At 44.2% G+C, this 16,574-nt stretch overlaps 1 protein-coding gene across 2 annotated transcripts; it reads left to right on the forward strand.

The window, feature by feature from the left end:
* Positions 1 to 1,793: 1,793 nt before the first annotated feature.
* LOC134099808 (uncharacterized) lies at positions 1,794 to 5,293 on the forward strand. 2 transcript variants are annotated; one of them, XR_009941170.1, is made up of 8 exons: positions 1,794 to 2,045; positions 2,880 to 2,966; positions 3,073 to 3,378; positions 3,974 to 4,098; positions 4,212 to 4,327; positions 4,432 to 4,499; positions 4,879 to 5,057; positions 5,188 to 5,293. XR_009941170.1 is itself a non-coding variant. In XM_062552813.1 (8 exons), the coding sequence occupies exons 1-7, from the start codon at positions 1,916 to 1,918 to the stop codon at positions 4,948 to 4,950; spliced, it is 699 nt and encodes a 232-aa protein (XP_062408797.1). In that variant the 5' UTR covers positions 1,794 to 1,915; the 3' UTR covers positions 4,951 to 5,057; positions 5,188 to 5,293. The 2 variants fall into 2 exon arrangements, 1 of the variants encoding a protein (XP_062408797.1); XM_062552813.1 differs by having other exon boundaries at positions 3,073 to 3,173.
* Positions 5,294 to 16,574: the final 11,281 nt, after the last annotated feature.

Consider the following 16,574-nt stretch of genomic DNA (forward strand, 5'->3'; position numbering starts at 1 on the left):
GTTCGAAATACCATAGGTTTCTTGTTTATAATTCGCGCCACGGCCTCACCTAATGGAGGAAAACGCCCTTTTTGTCCCAGAATGCATTGCGCCGCTGACTTCCGTTCCCATTCTCTATACACCAAGACTGGAAAGTGGTCAGAGATCAACTGTAAATGGCTGCGTTTACATGCACTCATTCCGGTTATAAGGCTTATCCAGATTTTGATCATATTCAGGATATGGTCTTTACATGAACACAGAGAAACCCGGTTATTAATATCCCTGTTTACAAGACAAACAACAGTATAGTGGAGCGGTTAAGTTCACATAATGAGAAGTATTGTGCATTTTTTGATTAAAGAGAAACTATGCAGGATTGGCGATTTCATCTTAAGTTTCGGTTTTGTTCGTTCGCTCGTTTTATGCTTGCATATTTCTCTGCAGAGCTTCCCCGACAGCTTTAGTGTGTATATTTATACATATATAGGCTATATATAAATATATAAATTGCAAGCGTGGTTCTTCTTGTTCTTTATGCGTCTCAGCCTTCCAGATGTAAACAGGGAACGATCGTCTCCTGAACAAGTTGCAAGGTTGCAATAGCGGATAGGGACACTGGGGGCGGGAGGAAATATTACTGTTTTCGATAAAACTGGTCAGTCAAGCAAAACAACGATTTCTAAGCCATTTTATGACTATGAAAAAGTTGCATAGGGTCTTTTTAAAGCATGAAAGTTTCACCATATAATTTTCGCCCCCTAAGGTTTAATTTCAGATGTGGAGGCACTTCAGATTTGACCTCTGGGGCTAGATATTTGCTGTACAATATAAACAACTTTGAAGAGAAAAATATTTGTACAAGTCATTCCAGCATTCTACTGTGCAGATCTAGAACCTACATTGACTCTCATTCAAACGGGTAGCTTGAGTTCATTATGACAGTGTCATATGGAACCTTTAATAGCTTGGTTTCACTTGGTGTCACAATGCTACTTCAAAATTCAAAAATAGCGTTCGAAATTCAGATGGAGGGCAGGGACTGAAATAGCTGGATCAGGAGCCGGTTGCACAAAGCACCTTCGGTTAACATGTTCCCTCAAAATCTGCTATCTTGGTGGTTTGATAGCCTACTGTATGTTTATAGCTTACTACGACACTGAAAAAAGTAATTGCTAACCTTACTTAAAATAATTAGTGATCTTTACTGTTTCCTGCCTAACTTGTTGACTCTCCTAGCTTACGCTTAGCTAACTTGTTGGTGAGGAAAATAATTTAACTTATCAGTTTACTGAAAGGTTAGGTATGAGTGAGAAGTCTCAAAATCATATTGTGCTATAATAGCACAATATGATTTTGCTATAACATCAAGCCACACAATGATTGATTTCACACCTTGGTGAAAACCAGATGACATGATATACAGTATATTACAGTGTATATTACAGTAGCCTAGGCCTGCCTACTGCAAATAGAAGTGACATAAGCTACCAATTTTGTAACTGTAACGGAGTAACCAATACACATGTATTCCCCCAAACACTGGAATATAAGCAATGTTGGTGTGTGGTCATGCTTTTGAACAACGTCAACAAAAATACAATTGCTATAGCCTAATATGTAAAGTATGCAGGGAAGTGGGTCAAATGCATGAGCATAGGTTGAAAATGAGAACCGTTTAGACTAAATGGACTAAAGCCCATGGATTAATGTTTTCAACAGCTGAGTTAGCGATAAGCTATGTAAGGGTTTTTTTGTTGACATTTGTTTGTGTGCCTGTCTGTTTTAGCTTACTTCGTGTTTCATACAACTAATACATTTCAGAAACATTGATAATCATTGTTTTAGTCTAACAAGTCATGAAACAAACTTTTGCCAGCAGCCGGTCCGGTAACATGATAAAACACCGTATTGTATCACGACCACCTGCACATGGATGCATCGGAGCATGGACCAAGAGCGAGCTCAATCTTTTAAGAGAACGGTGAGTGCGTCACATAGAATTGTATGCCGTTATCTTCCAACCGTACAACTTCAGCCACTTACGTTAGCCCAGCCAGTCCAAGGTAATCGATCATTAAATATATATTTTTAATATCTAAATGTATATATAATCAAATTGTTATCTAGTAAGGCATTGTTATATGGTTTCACGTTACCAATCTGATGTAAATTTAACGTTATAATTTAGGCAAGCGAGCAAGCTAGCCTGCTAGCTGCTAACAGTTAACGTTAGCCATCTCACGTAGCCATAGGTAAACAATGAACCGAATCGAAATCAGCTGTAATTAACATTAACTGTCGGTTATTTGTTAGGCCGTATACTTACAGGGATACATACACACTATCTTTGCAAACAACATTTATTCAGACAGAACACTTAAACGCCAGGCAAAGGCTGTGAGGTTAACACATGTTGAATCCTGGTCGAATCTCACGCAACCATTCGTTATCGCTATCTTGGACATAAAAACCAATTCCTGGAAACTTTTGTGAATGTATGGTGCGCTTAAATTAGAGTGTGTGGATGTAATTGCCATTAAAGCCCACAATGCATACTATGGCTGTGAAAAATGCACACATTGAATTGATAATGATCTCCCAATTTCCATTAGATTTTATGCACCTTGTTTGTCTTGGGGTTATGAGAAAGTTGATGTAGTAGTACTGAATGTAGATAAGAAATGAAACCCCTGATGAATGGGACAAATGTATAACTCAACTGAATGGGTGGCTGAGTATGGTAAGTTATTGAGGAAGGTCCACAATTATTAAGAAATGGCCCATAGAGAAATAACTATTTGAATCTATTGCTCAAAATTAACATGTTACTTGTGAGTTAAGCAGTTCTTTTCAAATGTTCAGATAGGCTTAATTATGTCGTTTGTTTTTATATTTAGATTCCTATGAAAAGGCTCGAAGGAGGCTTGTGAAGTTCTGCAAAGGCAAAGGTTTGGAGTCGACACGAGGACAGTGTGCGGAAAAGTGTAGGTTTCCTTTGTTCTCCTTTTATAGCGTACTGTGTTTGGCGTATTTGCAACTGGCGTTCACTGCACTTTTAACAATTTGATTACGCTTGATTTGTCTCAACAGACTATCGTCGAAATATGTTGAATTTGGGCCTACATCAGCCCCTCCATCTGCAGTCTCAGGAAGACCTCCAGTGCAGGCCTCAACAAGCAGGCTCCACACAGGTAAACAGCACAGATGAAAACATACAGTGGTATAGCGTGTACTGATTCTGTTTCTTACTGTTCCATATGCAGAGACAATGGAAAGACCCAAAAACTGATTCTGCAGTAATGGAGCAAAATGCCAGACCTGGCCAGCCATACCACCATTTCCATTATGAACACCTGCAGTGACAGTTCCAGATCTGACAGTACTAACACTACATAGGTGAAGTACAGTTGATCGACCTGATTGGTGCAACAGGTTCAATCTCCCCACTTGTTTTTTTAATTTTTAATTTTTGTATATTTGCATTATATTTATTATTCATTCACATCCCAAAATCAACTGAAACGTTTTAAATAAATAGAATGAAATTATTTTTAAAAGTATTTTTAATAGTTAATCTGGATAGCAAGTCATGGACCACCAACAGTACTGCCACAGGCCACTGGTTAAAAAAAACCCTGCTTTAGATGGATCCAACTATTAAAAACTCGGGAGTTCAGGCTTGAGCTCAGCCATGTATGATGTCAAGAATCTATATTGTCTTTGAGTGTATTTGATCATTTCGGGCACAGATAATTTCCTGTCTATCAGCCCTGTAAACTGCATTTGAATTTACTAAGGTTTTTTGTTTATAGGACTTTTTGGACGTCTCTGATGACGAGACGTAAATAAAGTCATAAAGTGCTTTGCACATGATGACAGCGTGTTAAGTTTTTTACAAGAAAATGTGTATGGTTTTTAATCAAACAGACTCTGATGACCCTTTGTGCTGACATAAATTACATGTTGTACTTTATTTTCACTTTTCATTTAGGATTCTGATGTATCAGATGATGGGGTTGTCCCCCAAAAGATGTTCGAGAACATCAAAAGGGCGTACCAGGAATTAAAAAACAAAAACAAAAAAATATCCGCTGAAAATGAAGACCTCAAACAAAGGTAAATTCAAGATCTTATCTTACACGAGCACCCTCAGCTTTTATCAGAAAGAACAACTACTTGAGTTTTGCTTTGTTTTTTTGTGTTTTTCTCTCAAACATGTTAAATGACAGATACAAAGATTTGGAAATGCAAAACACAAAAACAACAAAAGAAAGGGATGGTTTCCGTGCAGCCATAGAGGCAATTAACAGGAACACTGCACGAGTGTTGGGAGGTCATCCTATAGGTGAGTGAATAATTATGCAATAAGTAAATGCAATATATTTATTAAAAAAAATTGTGAATCAAACTGATTAACAATAGCCTATGTTTGGTCGATATCCTGTGCAGCCCAATCAGAGTCGCAAATCATGGCTGATGCAGTCTGCCCAGGACCACCTCCCTGCTCTGATGGCAAGGTACATTCAAACCATAACTTAATGTGCCATGTGCCTCAACATACATGCTTTACATTATGTGTTGATATGGATTCAAATACAAACTGATTTAATGTGACTTGCAAAAGATCAAAATTCAAAGAGCCATGTATTTCTGATTGTATATACAGTACATATAGTCTTTGCTTCAGCGATCGCCACTGTTATGCAGATGATTCCAAACTATATCTTTGATTCACCTGGATAACCTTTTCCTGCTTGAGGTGGCTGTCCATATCCATACAATCTGCATTAAATCATAGCCAAAACTTAACATATTGTTTTCCAGCCACTGAAGTTGTACAAAGTATGTAATACTGAGGAATGTTGACCTACCCCCTGATGTTCTCCTACTTCCTAGATCCATATTGGGGCAGGGGTAGAACGATTCAGGCTTTTGCAAAGACCTGGCCGTGGCTGTGTGGGGATCTGAGGTCCTGCGGACCAAATCGACTGAGGGGAGGGTATGCAACCGTCTTAAAAGCACAGGTGTCACTGCAAAACCTCCTCTCACTCCTGATAAATATCAGGCAGTAAAGGGTAGGTATTTAAATTTATTCACGCTTAACTGAGTTCTATGTCTAGTACAAAATACAGCCAAACACAACAAAAATGTACATGAACTGTTTCTGATATCTCTTTGTTTTGTTTTTGTTTTGTTTTTTTTCAGACACCTTCAAGGGATGGCTAAAGAACAACGGCGCAGGAGAAGCTGAGGTGGCTGTACGCCACAAGAAAATCTCAGAAAAAATCATGGACCTTAACCAAAAAAAATAAACTGCCTTAATCATTTGAAATGTCATGTTCTTTGTTAATTGTTCTGGGATTCAGTATAATAGCCTAGTATGAAAATAGAATTGCACATTAAAAAAAAGAAAAAGTTGGTAAGTGAAAACAGTATTACAGCAAGAGTTTTAAGCTGAGTCATATCTATTTTTGTTTTTCTAAAGTATAAACCTGTTGTCACCAGTTAAAACCATTACAGACCAATTCACACCAGTTGAAGAATATAATATTCTTAAACCAGTTAATACCATTTAACACCAGTTCATTAAACCAGTAGGCTTAACCTTAACCAATACAATCCAGTAGAGACCAGTTCATTCAACCAGTAGGCTTAGCTGGACCAACCAATACAATCCAGTAGAGACCAGTTATACCACCAGTAGAAGTGTTCCAAATTCCATATAAAAACCAATAAAAACCAGTTGAACTTTTTACTGGTTTCCTAATGGTTTCCTACTGGTTTCCAACTGGTTTCCAACTGGTTTTCTACTGGATCTCAACTGGATTTTTAACTGGATTTCTACTGGAATTTCCACTAGGGATGCGCGGTCAGGCAGGCTACTGATTTCACCGGCAGTCAATTTGTGAGTTATCTTACCGTCTCGACTTGGACCACCGTACTTTCCGCAACTGTGCGCTGCAGCCGTAGGCTACAGCAACTATCTGTGTTTAATGCAACAGGGTCAGTCTGTGGTGTCAGACGTCTTCCACACGTCTGCAGCGTAGGCTAATCATTCATAAAGTCTAAAATGCACCGTCTCAAACGCCTGTAGGCGATCATTAATTTGTAAATAATAAATACATCAATACAGTTATTGTATTATCAATACATTATTTGTAATCATGAAAGCAAGATAGTCAATGTTGTGGCACAGTGGCCTGACAGCACGCATGACGCGCCTCTTCTGGATGAAAGAAACACGGGAACAGACCTCAGGCAAGTTGTCTAAATTGTAGGCCTGAGGCTGTTTGACCTAAATATGTAGGCTAGCCTATTAGTTGTGAGTGATATCATTGTGTTAATCTTCAATTCCATACAACAGGAGAGCTATAACCTCAGTCTGTGCAAAACTCGTGCAGTCAATGAACGACGTACAGTACTGCAAGCCTAGGCTATGAGCGCTACGCCATGGTCAACAACTAAATTGCAAAAAATGATTAAATAACTATGAATCACAGTCAGTCCGACTCATTTGATTGCATGTCATAAATGAAATGGCAACACACATAATGACGAATAGTATTTATTAAATGGAAGGACCTCGTCAGTCAATGTCAATGTAACTTCTATTTCGAATTCATCTATTTCTAATTTTCTGAAGCAATTGATCTATTTCTACATCTCTGAAACAGCAAAACTTCTTATTGGAGAGCCAACACGTCCTCTGTTGATTCAATGGTTCGTCGTTGTTCCTGTAATGAAAAGAAAAGGAAACAAAAGCCTAATTAGGTCTGGTGACATTAGCTTGTAGCTGCACTGCAACGAGATGTAGAGTAGGCTAGGCTGAGCACAGAGTTGAGACATTACTGTGTCACATAGGAGCTTATACGGTTATTGCAACATCTAGAGAAATGTGCGAAGTGGCCAGCGGGGTATAAGTTTGTTTGACATTATGTGTGAGCACAAAAGTTAGGCCTGGGTCTACTCAGTCCACCCAAGCCTAAATCGCATATGCCGAGTAGCGAGAACATCTGTATTTGATACGATATGTTTAGGATTATAATATGTAGGCTTAACATTTTAATAGGAAACACAGTAGCACCAATAACTTACTTTTCCGCTGGGCTGGTGTGACCGGTGGAATTACTCTCTGCGTTGTGATTGGGTTGTAGAGTAGTGACTGACGCGACACAGGACGACGATTTCGCGGGCTTGCTTTATTTACTGCAAAATATGCAAACAGCACACAGTTTGGGCTTAGGCTCCTTTCCCAACTCCTCTTCCCAAGGGTAACAGAAACAGGGCTTACACACAGGTAACCCAACAAATACACGTCATAAATCCCCTTAAACAATTCGTTAGGAATTAGAAATTCATTTTAACAAGTAACACAAAACCCAGCCTGGCTTAGCCTAGCCTCCCATTGGAATACAGTGAGCTAGCTAGTTAGCTCGCTAGCTAGCGGGAGCTAGCATAGACGTAAAAATAGCTAACGTCAGGACCACACAGCATAAACATAGAACACGATAAACACGATAAATTAATGGAAAAATAATGACACACCTGCAAAATATGCAAACAGCACACAGTTTGGGCTTAGGCTCCTTTCCCAACTCCTATAAAAAGCAACAAACAACAATGCTAAATAGCGATGCTAACTGTTAGCTGTCAATCGCTAACCCATGTAATGCACAGTAATGTTACTAGCTCGTTAGCTACATGCTTGTAATATCGTAATAACCAGTTAGTTAGCCACAGGCTTATTTTACACCATGTGACTCTATAATATTACAAAATACATTAAACCAGACAAGTTACTGCTACAATACATATAGGGAAACGTACACAAAGAAGCAATATGCTAGATTATAGTTTTGAAAGTGGTGGATGGCAATGTAGTATGAGGATAAAGATTAGATTTAGAAGAATGAATTAGACATAAGCATACCTCTTCCCAAGGGTAACAGAAACAGGGAAGAGGTGAAGGGGGGGAGGGACATAAAAATAAGGAAAAAGGAAATATCAGTAGGAGATACAGGAAGGAGCAGGAAGCTCAATAAACACCCAGAAGAAGAAGAAGAAGACTATGTACATATTTAGTGTGTCAAAATAAAACATATTTGTGTAATTATAAACACTTGAGTAATACATTTGTGACATGTTACACTCACCCCTCTAGAATTACACAAAGATAACAAACCCATCCAAGAGAGAGAGAAAACAAAACAAAAACAACTCCCATCAAGTTTCTTTGACAGCCGATACAAACACCAGCATGGCAGCTACCTAGAAAGGTCAGACGTGAACTGGGGTGATCAAGTCCCAGAACATCCACTGGGTAGAAGAGGTGCCATATACACCTCAACAGTATGGCTAAACTAACAGTGTACCTTGACAGGTAAGCAACAACTTTGGCAGACACTATGCACACCAGGAAAACAGTACTATTTCGCAGAGGAACTACAGCCATGAATGACAGCAAATGCTGTAGGGCAAACTGGAAATAACCCCACTCAGCTGACTACACATGAATAACATGACCTATAGCCTCGTCCCCACCCAGAATACTGTGCAACTGAGCCATAGATTCTATCAATCTACATACAGGCCTAATGGCTCTACCAAACCGAGAAGTAGGAAGGGGAGGTACATGGTCAGTATGGTGAGTGACAGTGTGGTGCGGGGAGTTAGGAGGGGCAGTGAATGTGACATGTTCTGCAACATTGCCAGTGTCAACCACAGCACCAGCAGAGGCATCTGGGACGTCTCCAAAAGGCACATCTGAATGGAGGGACCCGAGAACAGCCACATCAGAAGCCACATCTGAATGGGGGCAACCAGGAACAGCCGCATCACAGGCCACATCTGAATGGAGGCAACCAGGAACAGCCACATCAGAGGCCACATCTGAATGGAGGCAACCAGGAACAGCCACATCAGAGGCCACATCTGAATGGAGGCAACCAGGAACAGTCGCATCAGAGGCCACATCAAAAACACTTTGGACAGTAGACTGTTCAGCGACCCAGGAAGAGACGCGGTCCTCAAGAGAGCCATCCTGGCGTGACAGGTCAGCGTCAGCAGGGGGCAGGGCGTCCTCAGAGGAGAGGTTCGACAGGCAGGCTTCAGAGACAGACTCGTCCGAAAAGTCACATCCTGCTACTTGGCTCGAGGTGGCATCGCCCGGAGAGACACTGAGCGGCAAAAAGTTGACAGGAAGCAGGAGGTTTCTGTGAAGCACTCTAGTGTTACCCTCGCTGTCCTGGACTTTGTAGATGTGGAGACTAGGCTTCAAGGCCACAACAGTGTGAACATCATGCTCTCATCTGTCAGCAAGCTTACGCTTCCCTCTGCACCCTTTGTTGGCTACGAGAACACGGTCACCGATGGAGAGCGCCAGTCCCTTCACTCTTTTGTTGTACTGGTCAGCCTGGTGCCCTTGCTCAAGTCTCGAGTTCCTCTGAGCGACTACCATGGCTGACTGGAGATCGGTGGCCAGGGACTTTACATACATATTGTAGTCTGCAATCCGTTCATCATGGCTCACATTCCTGAACATAAGGTCAACAGGCAGTCTCGGCACCCTACCAAACATCAAATAGAATGGCGCAAACCCAGTTGTTTCATGCACCGTGCAATTGTACACAAACGTCATGGTCCGAACCATCTGGGGCCACTTCTGTTTTGATTGTAAAGGTAGGGATCTCAGCATGTTTCCCAACGTCCGGTTGAATCTCTCTGTACCACCGTTGCCCATCGGATGGTAAGGGGACGTGTGAGACTTGTGGATGCCAGCTAACTCCGTAAGCTCAGCGATGAGGTCACTCTCAAAAGATGCTCCCTGGTCAGAGTGTAGGCGGGTGGGAAAGCCGTAGACACAAAAGAAGTTATCCCAGAGCATCTTTGCGACCTTCTTAGCAGTCTGGTCCTGACAGGGAAATGCATGGGCCATTTTGGTGAAGTGGTCGGTGATGACCAGGACGTCCACAGACTTGTTGTTCTTGTCCTCAGCTGACCAGAAATCGGTACAAACAAGCTCCAGGGGGGCAGATGTTTTGATGCTCTGCAGGGGAGCTCTGGCAGCTGGCTCAGGGGTTTTGCTGAGAATACACCTCATGCAGGTCTTGACATGGTTCCTGACATCTTTCTCCATGTCATACCAGAAGAATCTCTGCCGGGCAAGGGAGAGGGTGCGGGGTTGACCCTGGTGACCAGCCAGATCATGAACACCAGTCAAGGCATCGCTCTTCAGAGAGTCAGGCACAACATACTGGAACCTCTTGATGTTGGTGAGCGGATCTTTAAAGACTCGGTACAGAATCTCATCCTTCAGCTGGAACCGCTGCCACTGCCTCAGCAACTCCAAGGTCAAGTGGTTTTCATGGGCACGTTCACGCCTTGATGGTCTCAGTTTCCGGTCAACAAAGAAAATCACTCTTGCAATGGCAGCATCCTGAAGCTGGCGAGACCTCAGCTCATCTGTTGACCAAGTGTGGAGCGTGTCTTGACCACCCTCGCCCAAGCTCTCTAGATGATCACCAAGGGAAACGGCCCTCTGCTGAGCTCCACGGTCCCAGACATCCTGTGTGTCCAAAGCAGCAGACACGTCATCACCTGACATGGATAGGGGTTGCTCAGCACTGAGAGAGGTGTCCGTCATGGCCTGAGGATGACAAGTGAGGCGAAAGACATCCTGAACACAACTGTTGTCCACGTCAGAGGCTTGCTGCAACAGATCCGTGTATAACTCAGACAGGAGACGCTGGCTGACAGGCTTCGCGAAGGGGTCACGACTCAGAGCATCAGCCACCACGTTCTTTGTCCCAGGGACATGCTTAATGTCAAAGGTGTAAGGGGCCAGCTTGGAAACCCACCGCTGCTCACATGCGTCTAACTTGGGCTTGGTCAGAATGTATGTGAGTGGGTTGTTGTCTGTCCAAACGGTGAAAGTGTGACCCTTGAGCCAGTGACTAAACTTGTCGCACACGGCCCACTTCAAAGCCAAAAACTCAAGCCTATGTGCAGGATAGTTGGCTTGGCTCCGACTGAGGGATTTGCTGGCAAATGCTATGGGTCTGGCTCTCACTTCACCATCTTGAACCTGGGATAAAACAGCTCCTAAGCCATCGAGGGACGCGTCTGTGCACAGGACAAACGGTTTGTTGAAGTCCGGATGAGCCAAAACTACACTGGTCATCAGTGATGTCTTGAGGTCTTCAAAAGCTGTCTCACAGGCTAGAGTCCAGTCCCCAGGAGTCAGCTCACGGTAGGTGCCAGGTCTTCTGAGCTTCCTATCATGCCTACCTCTACGCTTCTGGCCAGCAGTCAGTGCAAACAGTGGCTTGGCAATGGACGAACAGCCAGGGATGAAGTGCTGATAGTACATCACCATTCCCAAGAAGGAGCGAACTCTCTTCTGAGAAGGCGTGCAGCCGTCCACCATCATGAGGTCCTGTTTGGTGAAGCTAGAGATGACATCAACTTTTTCCTGATCAACAGATACGCCACCCACGTTAACAATGTGCCCAAGAAACTTCACCGACTTGCGCAAGAAGTGGCATTTCTTCTGAGAGAGCTTTAGGTTGTGTGCTCTCAATCGGGTGAAGACGACCTCAAGACGCCACAGAGCCTCAGTCTCAGATGGAGCAAAGACAAGGAGGTCATCAAGGTAGCACAGAAGAGTAGAGAAATTGAGGTCACCAAAGATGCTCAACATCATGCGCATGAACGACGCAGGGCTGTTGCACAGGCCTTGAGGGAGCCTGTTGTACTCATACAGCCCAAGCGGAGTCGTGAAGGCGGTGTATTTCTTGTCAGACTCATGGAGGGGGATGTTGTAAAAGCCAGATGTTAAATCCATGGTGCTGAACAGTGCGTTTCCACCAAGGGCAGCGAGACAGTCAGACTGATGTGGCAAGGGATGTGCATCCTTCACAGTCTTAGCATTCAGCCAGCGAAAGTCTGTACATATTCTGAGGTCACCGTTCTTCTTCCAAACCATAACCAGGGGCGAGGCGTATTCACTGATGGACTTTGTGATTATCCCTTTTTCCTCCATCTCTCCCAAGACTTCCCTCAGCTTGAGATAGTGGGCAGGGGGAATCCGGCGGTAAGGAAGCCTGAACGGGCGATCGTCAGTGAGGTGGATACGGTGGACGAAATCCTTGGCCTCTCCACAGTCGAGCTTGTCCTTGGAAAAGACATCTTGGAACCTTGAAAGTAGCTCAGCCAGCCTGGACTTCCACTCATCCGAAACTTCACAAGCATCAATGTCGATATCTCCTAGGCCGCAGGCATCCAAACATCGCTTAGGTAGGCACATCGACGCCTGGAAGTCTGTAGGGGACTGAACAGCGCTGTTATGGGCTAAGCCCTGGGTCAATGGCAGATCCTCGACAGCTAGACATGGTGACACGTCGGCCAGCTTGGTGTTGCGACGCAGCCTGACTGAGTGTTCGGTGGGGTTCAGAACTCTCATTGGGACCCAGTGATCTCCCCACATAGGCGTAATGACTCTCCCTACCAGAATGTTCTTAGGACCTGAACGGGCTGCTGTGGGCTCCACTATTACTGTACTGCCAGGAGACACTGCAACATTGCTAGGCAACTTGCCCCACACCATGTGTTCCTGTTTTGGAAGCAGAGTGACCGCTCGCCTCAGCTTAACTGTACCAATAGGACCTACTGACTCTGGGCCTGTCCAGCGAGAGACACAGGTGAGGAGCTCTAGAACCTGCTCACACTCAGGGGTGGAGTCACGAGAGGAGACAAGGTCCCAGTATTTCTTCTCAGACTTCATCCTATTGAGGAGAGGCTTTACTACATTGGTGCCTATGATGAACTCGTCGCGCTGACCAGATATTACAAAAGTGGGCACAAGGAACTTCGATCCAGACACCTCAATCTCCAGTTCGTATATGCACTTAGGGCGCGTGGACAGTCCACCACAACCGATGAGAACGATGTTGCTGGGAACTGGTTGTGGACAGGGGAGGACACCAGAAGCTCTCAACCGCATTTCACCCCCCTCACTCAGTGTACATGACATGGATCCTGAATCCAACATGCCCTTCAAAGAAACAACGCCGCTGACTATGACTGGGGTGTAAAAGAGGTCACTTGCGCCCTCAAGCCGCTGTGAATTGAGGTAAATGGCTGTGGTGTTTGCTGGCAAAAGAGTGCAACTATTTACATATATAGATTCCAAATCCTTCTCACTGAGGGTTTTACTAGAGGAGCCCATGGTTCCCCTCTCACTACATGGGCGATCTAGTTTAACTGTGTGGATAAGATGTGGGCAGCAGTGCTCTGTGTCTGACGCGCTCTTGGACACCCACTCTTGATATGCCCAGGCAGCAGACAATGATGGCAGAGTCGGTCCAATTTGCAGTGGTTGAACGTGGTGTGTTGTAGTGCGCCACACACTCGGCAAGGCTGGCGTGTCTGACTGTCTGGGGGACGGCTCTGCTGAGATGGCACAGAGTGTGGAGACATGGAGGCAGTGCACACAGAAAGGACTTTGTCTAACATGCTGACCACATGAGACAGGTTCGGCTCAGCTGCAATGGAACAGGGTGGCTGGACAGGCTCAGGTGGGGATGGGCCATATGACTGGGGTGTCTGCAGAGCTGTGGGCTGTGGCTCACTGTGCTGAAGAGTGGACTGAGTGATTGGGCGTACACTGTCTGTGGACACTGGAAAAGGAGGCTGACGAACAACACCCCCACTCCTCTTCAACTCCCTCTGACGCACATCCAGCCTCTCCTGAATCTCTGCCAGCGTCCACCTCTCCGCCGGCTTGAACGAGAGGGACACAGCAAGACTGGGATCTGGACAATGAGACACAAACATCGTGACCACTTCCGTCCCTGGATCCTCCAACTTTCTCCGCTGCCTAAGCAGACACTCTTCAGCTACATCAATAGCTTTGTTAAGACGAATCCAGTACGTCATAGCCGACTCACCATGCTGTGGGACAGTGTCATAGAAATCTCTCATAGGCATGTTGGAGTATGTCAGTTCGCTAAAGTTCCTCTTCAAGATGTCAAAGACAACAGCAATGTCACCACTAGACAGTCCTGGGCTGCAACGAAGGGAGACTTTCACCACATCTCTCGCTTTGCCTAAGAGGCGGCTCATGACGAACTCAAACTTCTCCTGCTCTGAGCGATCTATGCGACGGAGGCAGCTCATCACTACATCTTCCCACTCATCCACCGAAAACTTATCTGTGTGGTCACCTCTGAAGAACGGTGGGAGTTTGGCATCTGACTGGACAGTCACATTCAATCTTGAGGCATCTACTGCAGCCAGGGACGGTGACGAGTGGCTGGTGTGTGGCTGACCACCCGCCTGATGCAGTGTGTGTATGCTAGCTGTGATGTTGTCACTAATCTGTTTAGCTAAATCAGACATGACGGTACCCAGTGTGTCTGCACTTATCATCTGTGTGTAAGACATAGGAGCAGCACACGCTGCTGGTGTGGACATAGGGGTCGCACTAGACGCTAGTGGGGCTCTGTTTGTGCGGGGCCTACAGACAGGATCCCTCAGGGGAGTGGATGTGGCCACTGGACCTCTAACTACGTCCTCTAGTCCTACGGTACTAGCCAGCCTCCCGCTACCAAGACTGTGTGCGCCACGAGGGCGAGCCCTCCCAAACCCAGACGGACGTGACCTGTTATCCCGATGCACACCAGATGCATCATTAGGCTCAGCCGCATCTGGTGAGTCCCTAACACCACGTGCAGCCATCTTATACTTATAATATCAATCAACTCAAAATGTAAGACTTGGATACAAATTCAAAATGCAATGTTAAAGAAAATCTAAATATTCATTAAAGCAGCTCAACGCATTCTAACCCATAAGACAATGTGGAGCTCACAATACTACTGTCACTTTAAAATAAAATACCCCAGATTATAAATACAGTAGGCCTATTATAAGTAACAACAATTGCAAGAGCAAACAACTTCAAAAATATATGCAGGAATATAAACACAGGTATACTGTACTACTTAGCATTCAACAATATCATGCAGACAACTGCACAGAATACCATGAGAAGAAGCAGGAGGAGGGGGAGGAGGAGGAGGAGGAGGAGGAGGGCTGCAGTCCCCGGCGATCAATCAGGAGTTGACCTAGACGTCACGAAGTCACGGCACCAAGTGTGACCGGTGGAATTACTCTCTGCGTTGTGATTGGGTTGTAGAGTAGTGACTGACGCGACACAGGACGACGATTTCGCGGGCTTGCTTTATTTACTGCAAAATATGCAAACAGCACACAGTTTGGGCTTAGGCTCCTTTCCCAACTCCTCTTCCCAAGGGTAACAGAAACAGGGCTTACACACAGGTAACCCAACAAATACACGTCATAAATCCCCTTAAACAATTCGTTAGGAATTAGAAATTCATTTTAACAAGTAACACAAAACCCAGCCTGGCTTAGCCTAGCCTCCCATTGGAATACAGTGAGCTAGCTAGTTAGCTCGCTAGCTAGCGGGAGCTAGCATAGACGTAAAAATAGCTAACGTCAGGACCACACAGCATAAACATAGAACACGATAAACACGATAAATTAATGGAAAAATAATGACACACCTGCAAAATATGCAAACAGCACACAGTTTGGGCTTAGGCTCCTTTCCCAACTCCTATAAAAAGCAACAAACAACAATGCTAAATAGCGATGCTAACTGTTAGCTGTCAATCGCTAACCCATGTAATGCACAGTAATGTTACTAGCTCGTTAGCTACATGCTTGTAATATCGTAATAACCAGTTAGTTAGCCACAGGCTTATTTTACACCATGTGACTCTATAATATTACAAAATACATTAAACCAGACAAGTTACTGCTACAATACATATAGGGAAACGTACACAAAGAAGCAATATGCTAGATTATAGTTTTGAAAGTGGTGGATGGCAATGTAGTATGAGGATAAAGATTAGATTTAGAAGAATGAATTAGACATAAGCATACCTCTTCCCAAGGGTAACAGAAACAGGGAAGAGGTGAAGGGGGGGAGGGACATAAAAATAAGGAAAAAGGAAATATCAGTAGGAGATACAGGAAGGAGCAGGAAGCTCAATAAACACCCAGAAGAAGAAGAAGAAGACTATGTACATATTTAGTGTGTCAAAATAAAACATATTTGTGTAATTATAAACACTTGAGTAATACATTTGTGACCTGTTACACTGGCGGAGGATAGACAGGATGACGGGCACTATCGCTTCACTCCTCATTTCGTTGACTGGCTCACTGCCGAAGGTCTGACTCACTGCAGAAGGTTGATGGTTAGCTATACAGTCATAACACTACGGTCAAGATAACGCATTTAATTAGACTCAACTGAAAATATATTGTTATCAGACTACCTTTCACCAGCACTGCCCATCACTGGGTGCGTCCAATGCATATGTCAGCGACCATTGCAGCTGGAGCTAGGACACCCCCTGAATAAAATATATTCATAATTATGGAATAAACGTTGTTAGCAGGCCCAACATTAGGTAACCAGAATCGGGTTTTAGGTCTATGGTTATAAGCCAGCAAGTTTTAAACGGACGTCAGTTAGCTAACGTTGACTAGCTAACGTT

Source organism: Sardina pilchardus, chromosome 13, assembly GCF_963854185.1.
Source record: "Sardina pilchardus chromosome 13, fSarPil1.1, whole genome shotgun sequence".
NCBI classification, from domain to species: Eukaryota; Metazoa; Chordata; class Actinopteri; order Clupeiformes; family Clupeidae; genus Sardina; species Sardina pilchardus.

What these genes read in the sequence shown, in the direction of transcription:
- LOC134099808 (XM_062552813.1), top strand. Translation starts at nt 1,916, where the DNA reads ATGCATCGGAGCATGGACCAAGAGCGAGCTCAATCTTTTAAGAGAACG. An exon ending in AACAAGCAGGCTCCACACAG is followed by an intron (nt 3,174 to 3,973) that starts GTAAACAGCACA and finishes CTTTTCATTTAG; the next exon opens with GATTCTGATGTATCAGATGA. An exon ending in CTCCCTGCTCTGATGGCAAG is followed by an intron (nt 4,500 to 4,878) that starts GTACATTCAAAC and finishes CCTACTTCCTAG; the next exon opens with ATCCATATTGGGGCAGGGGT.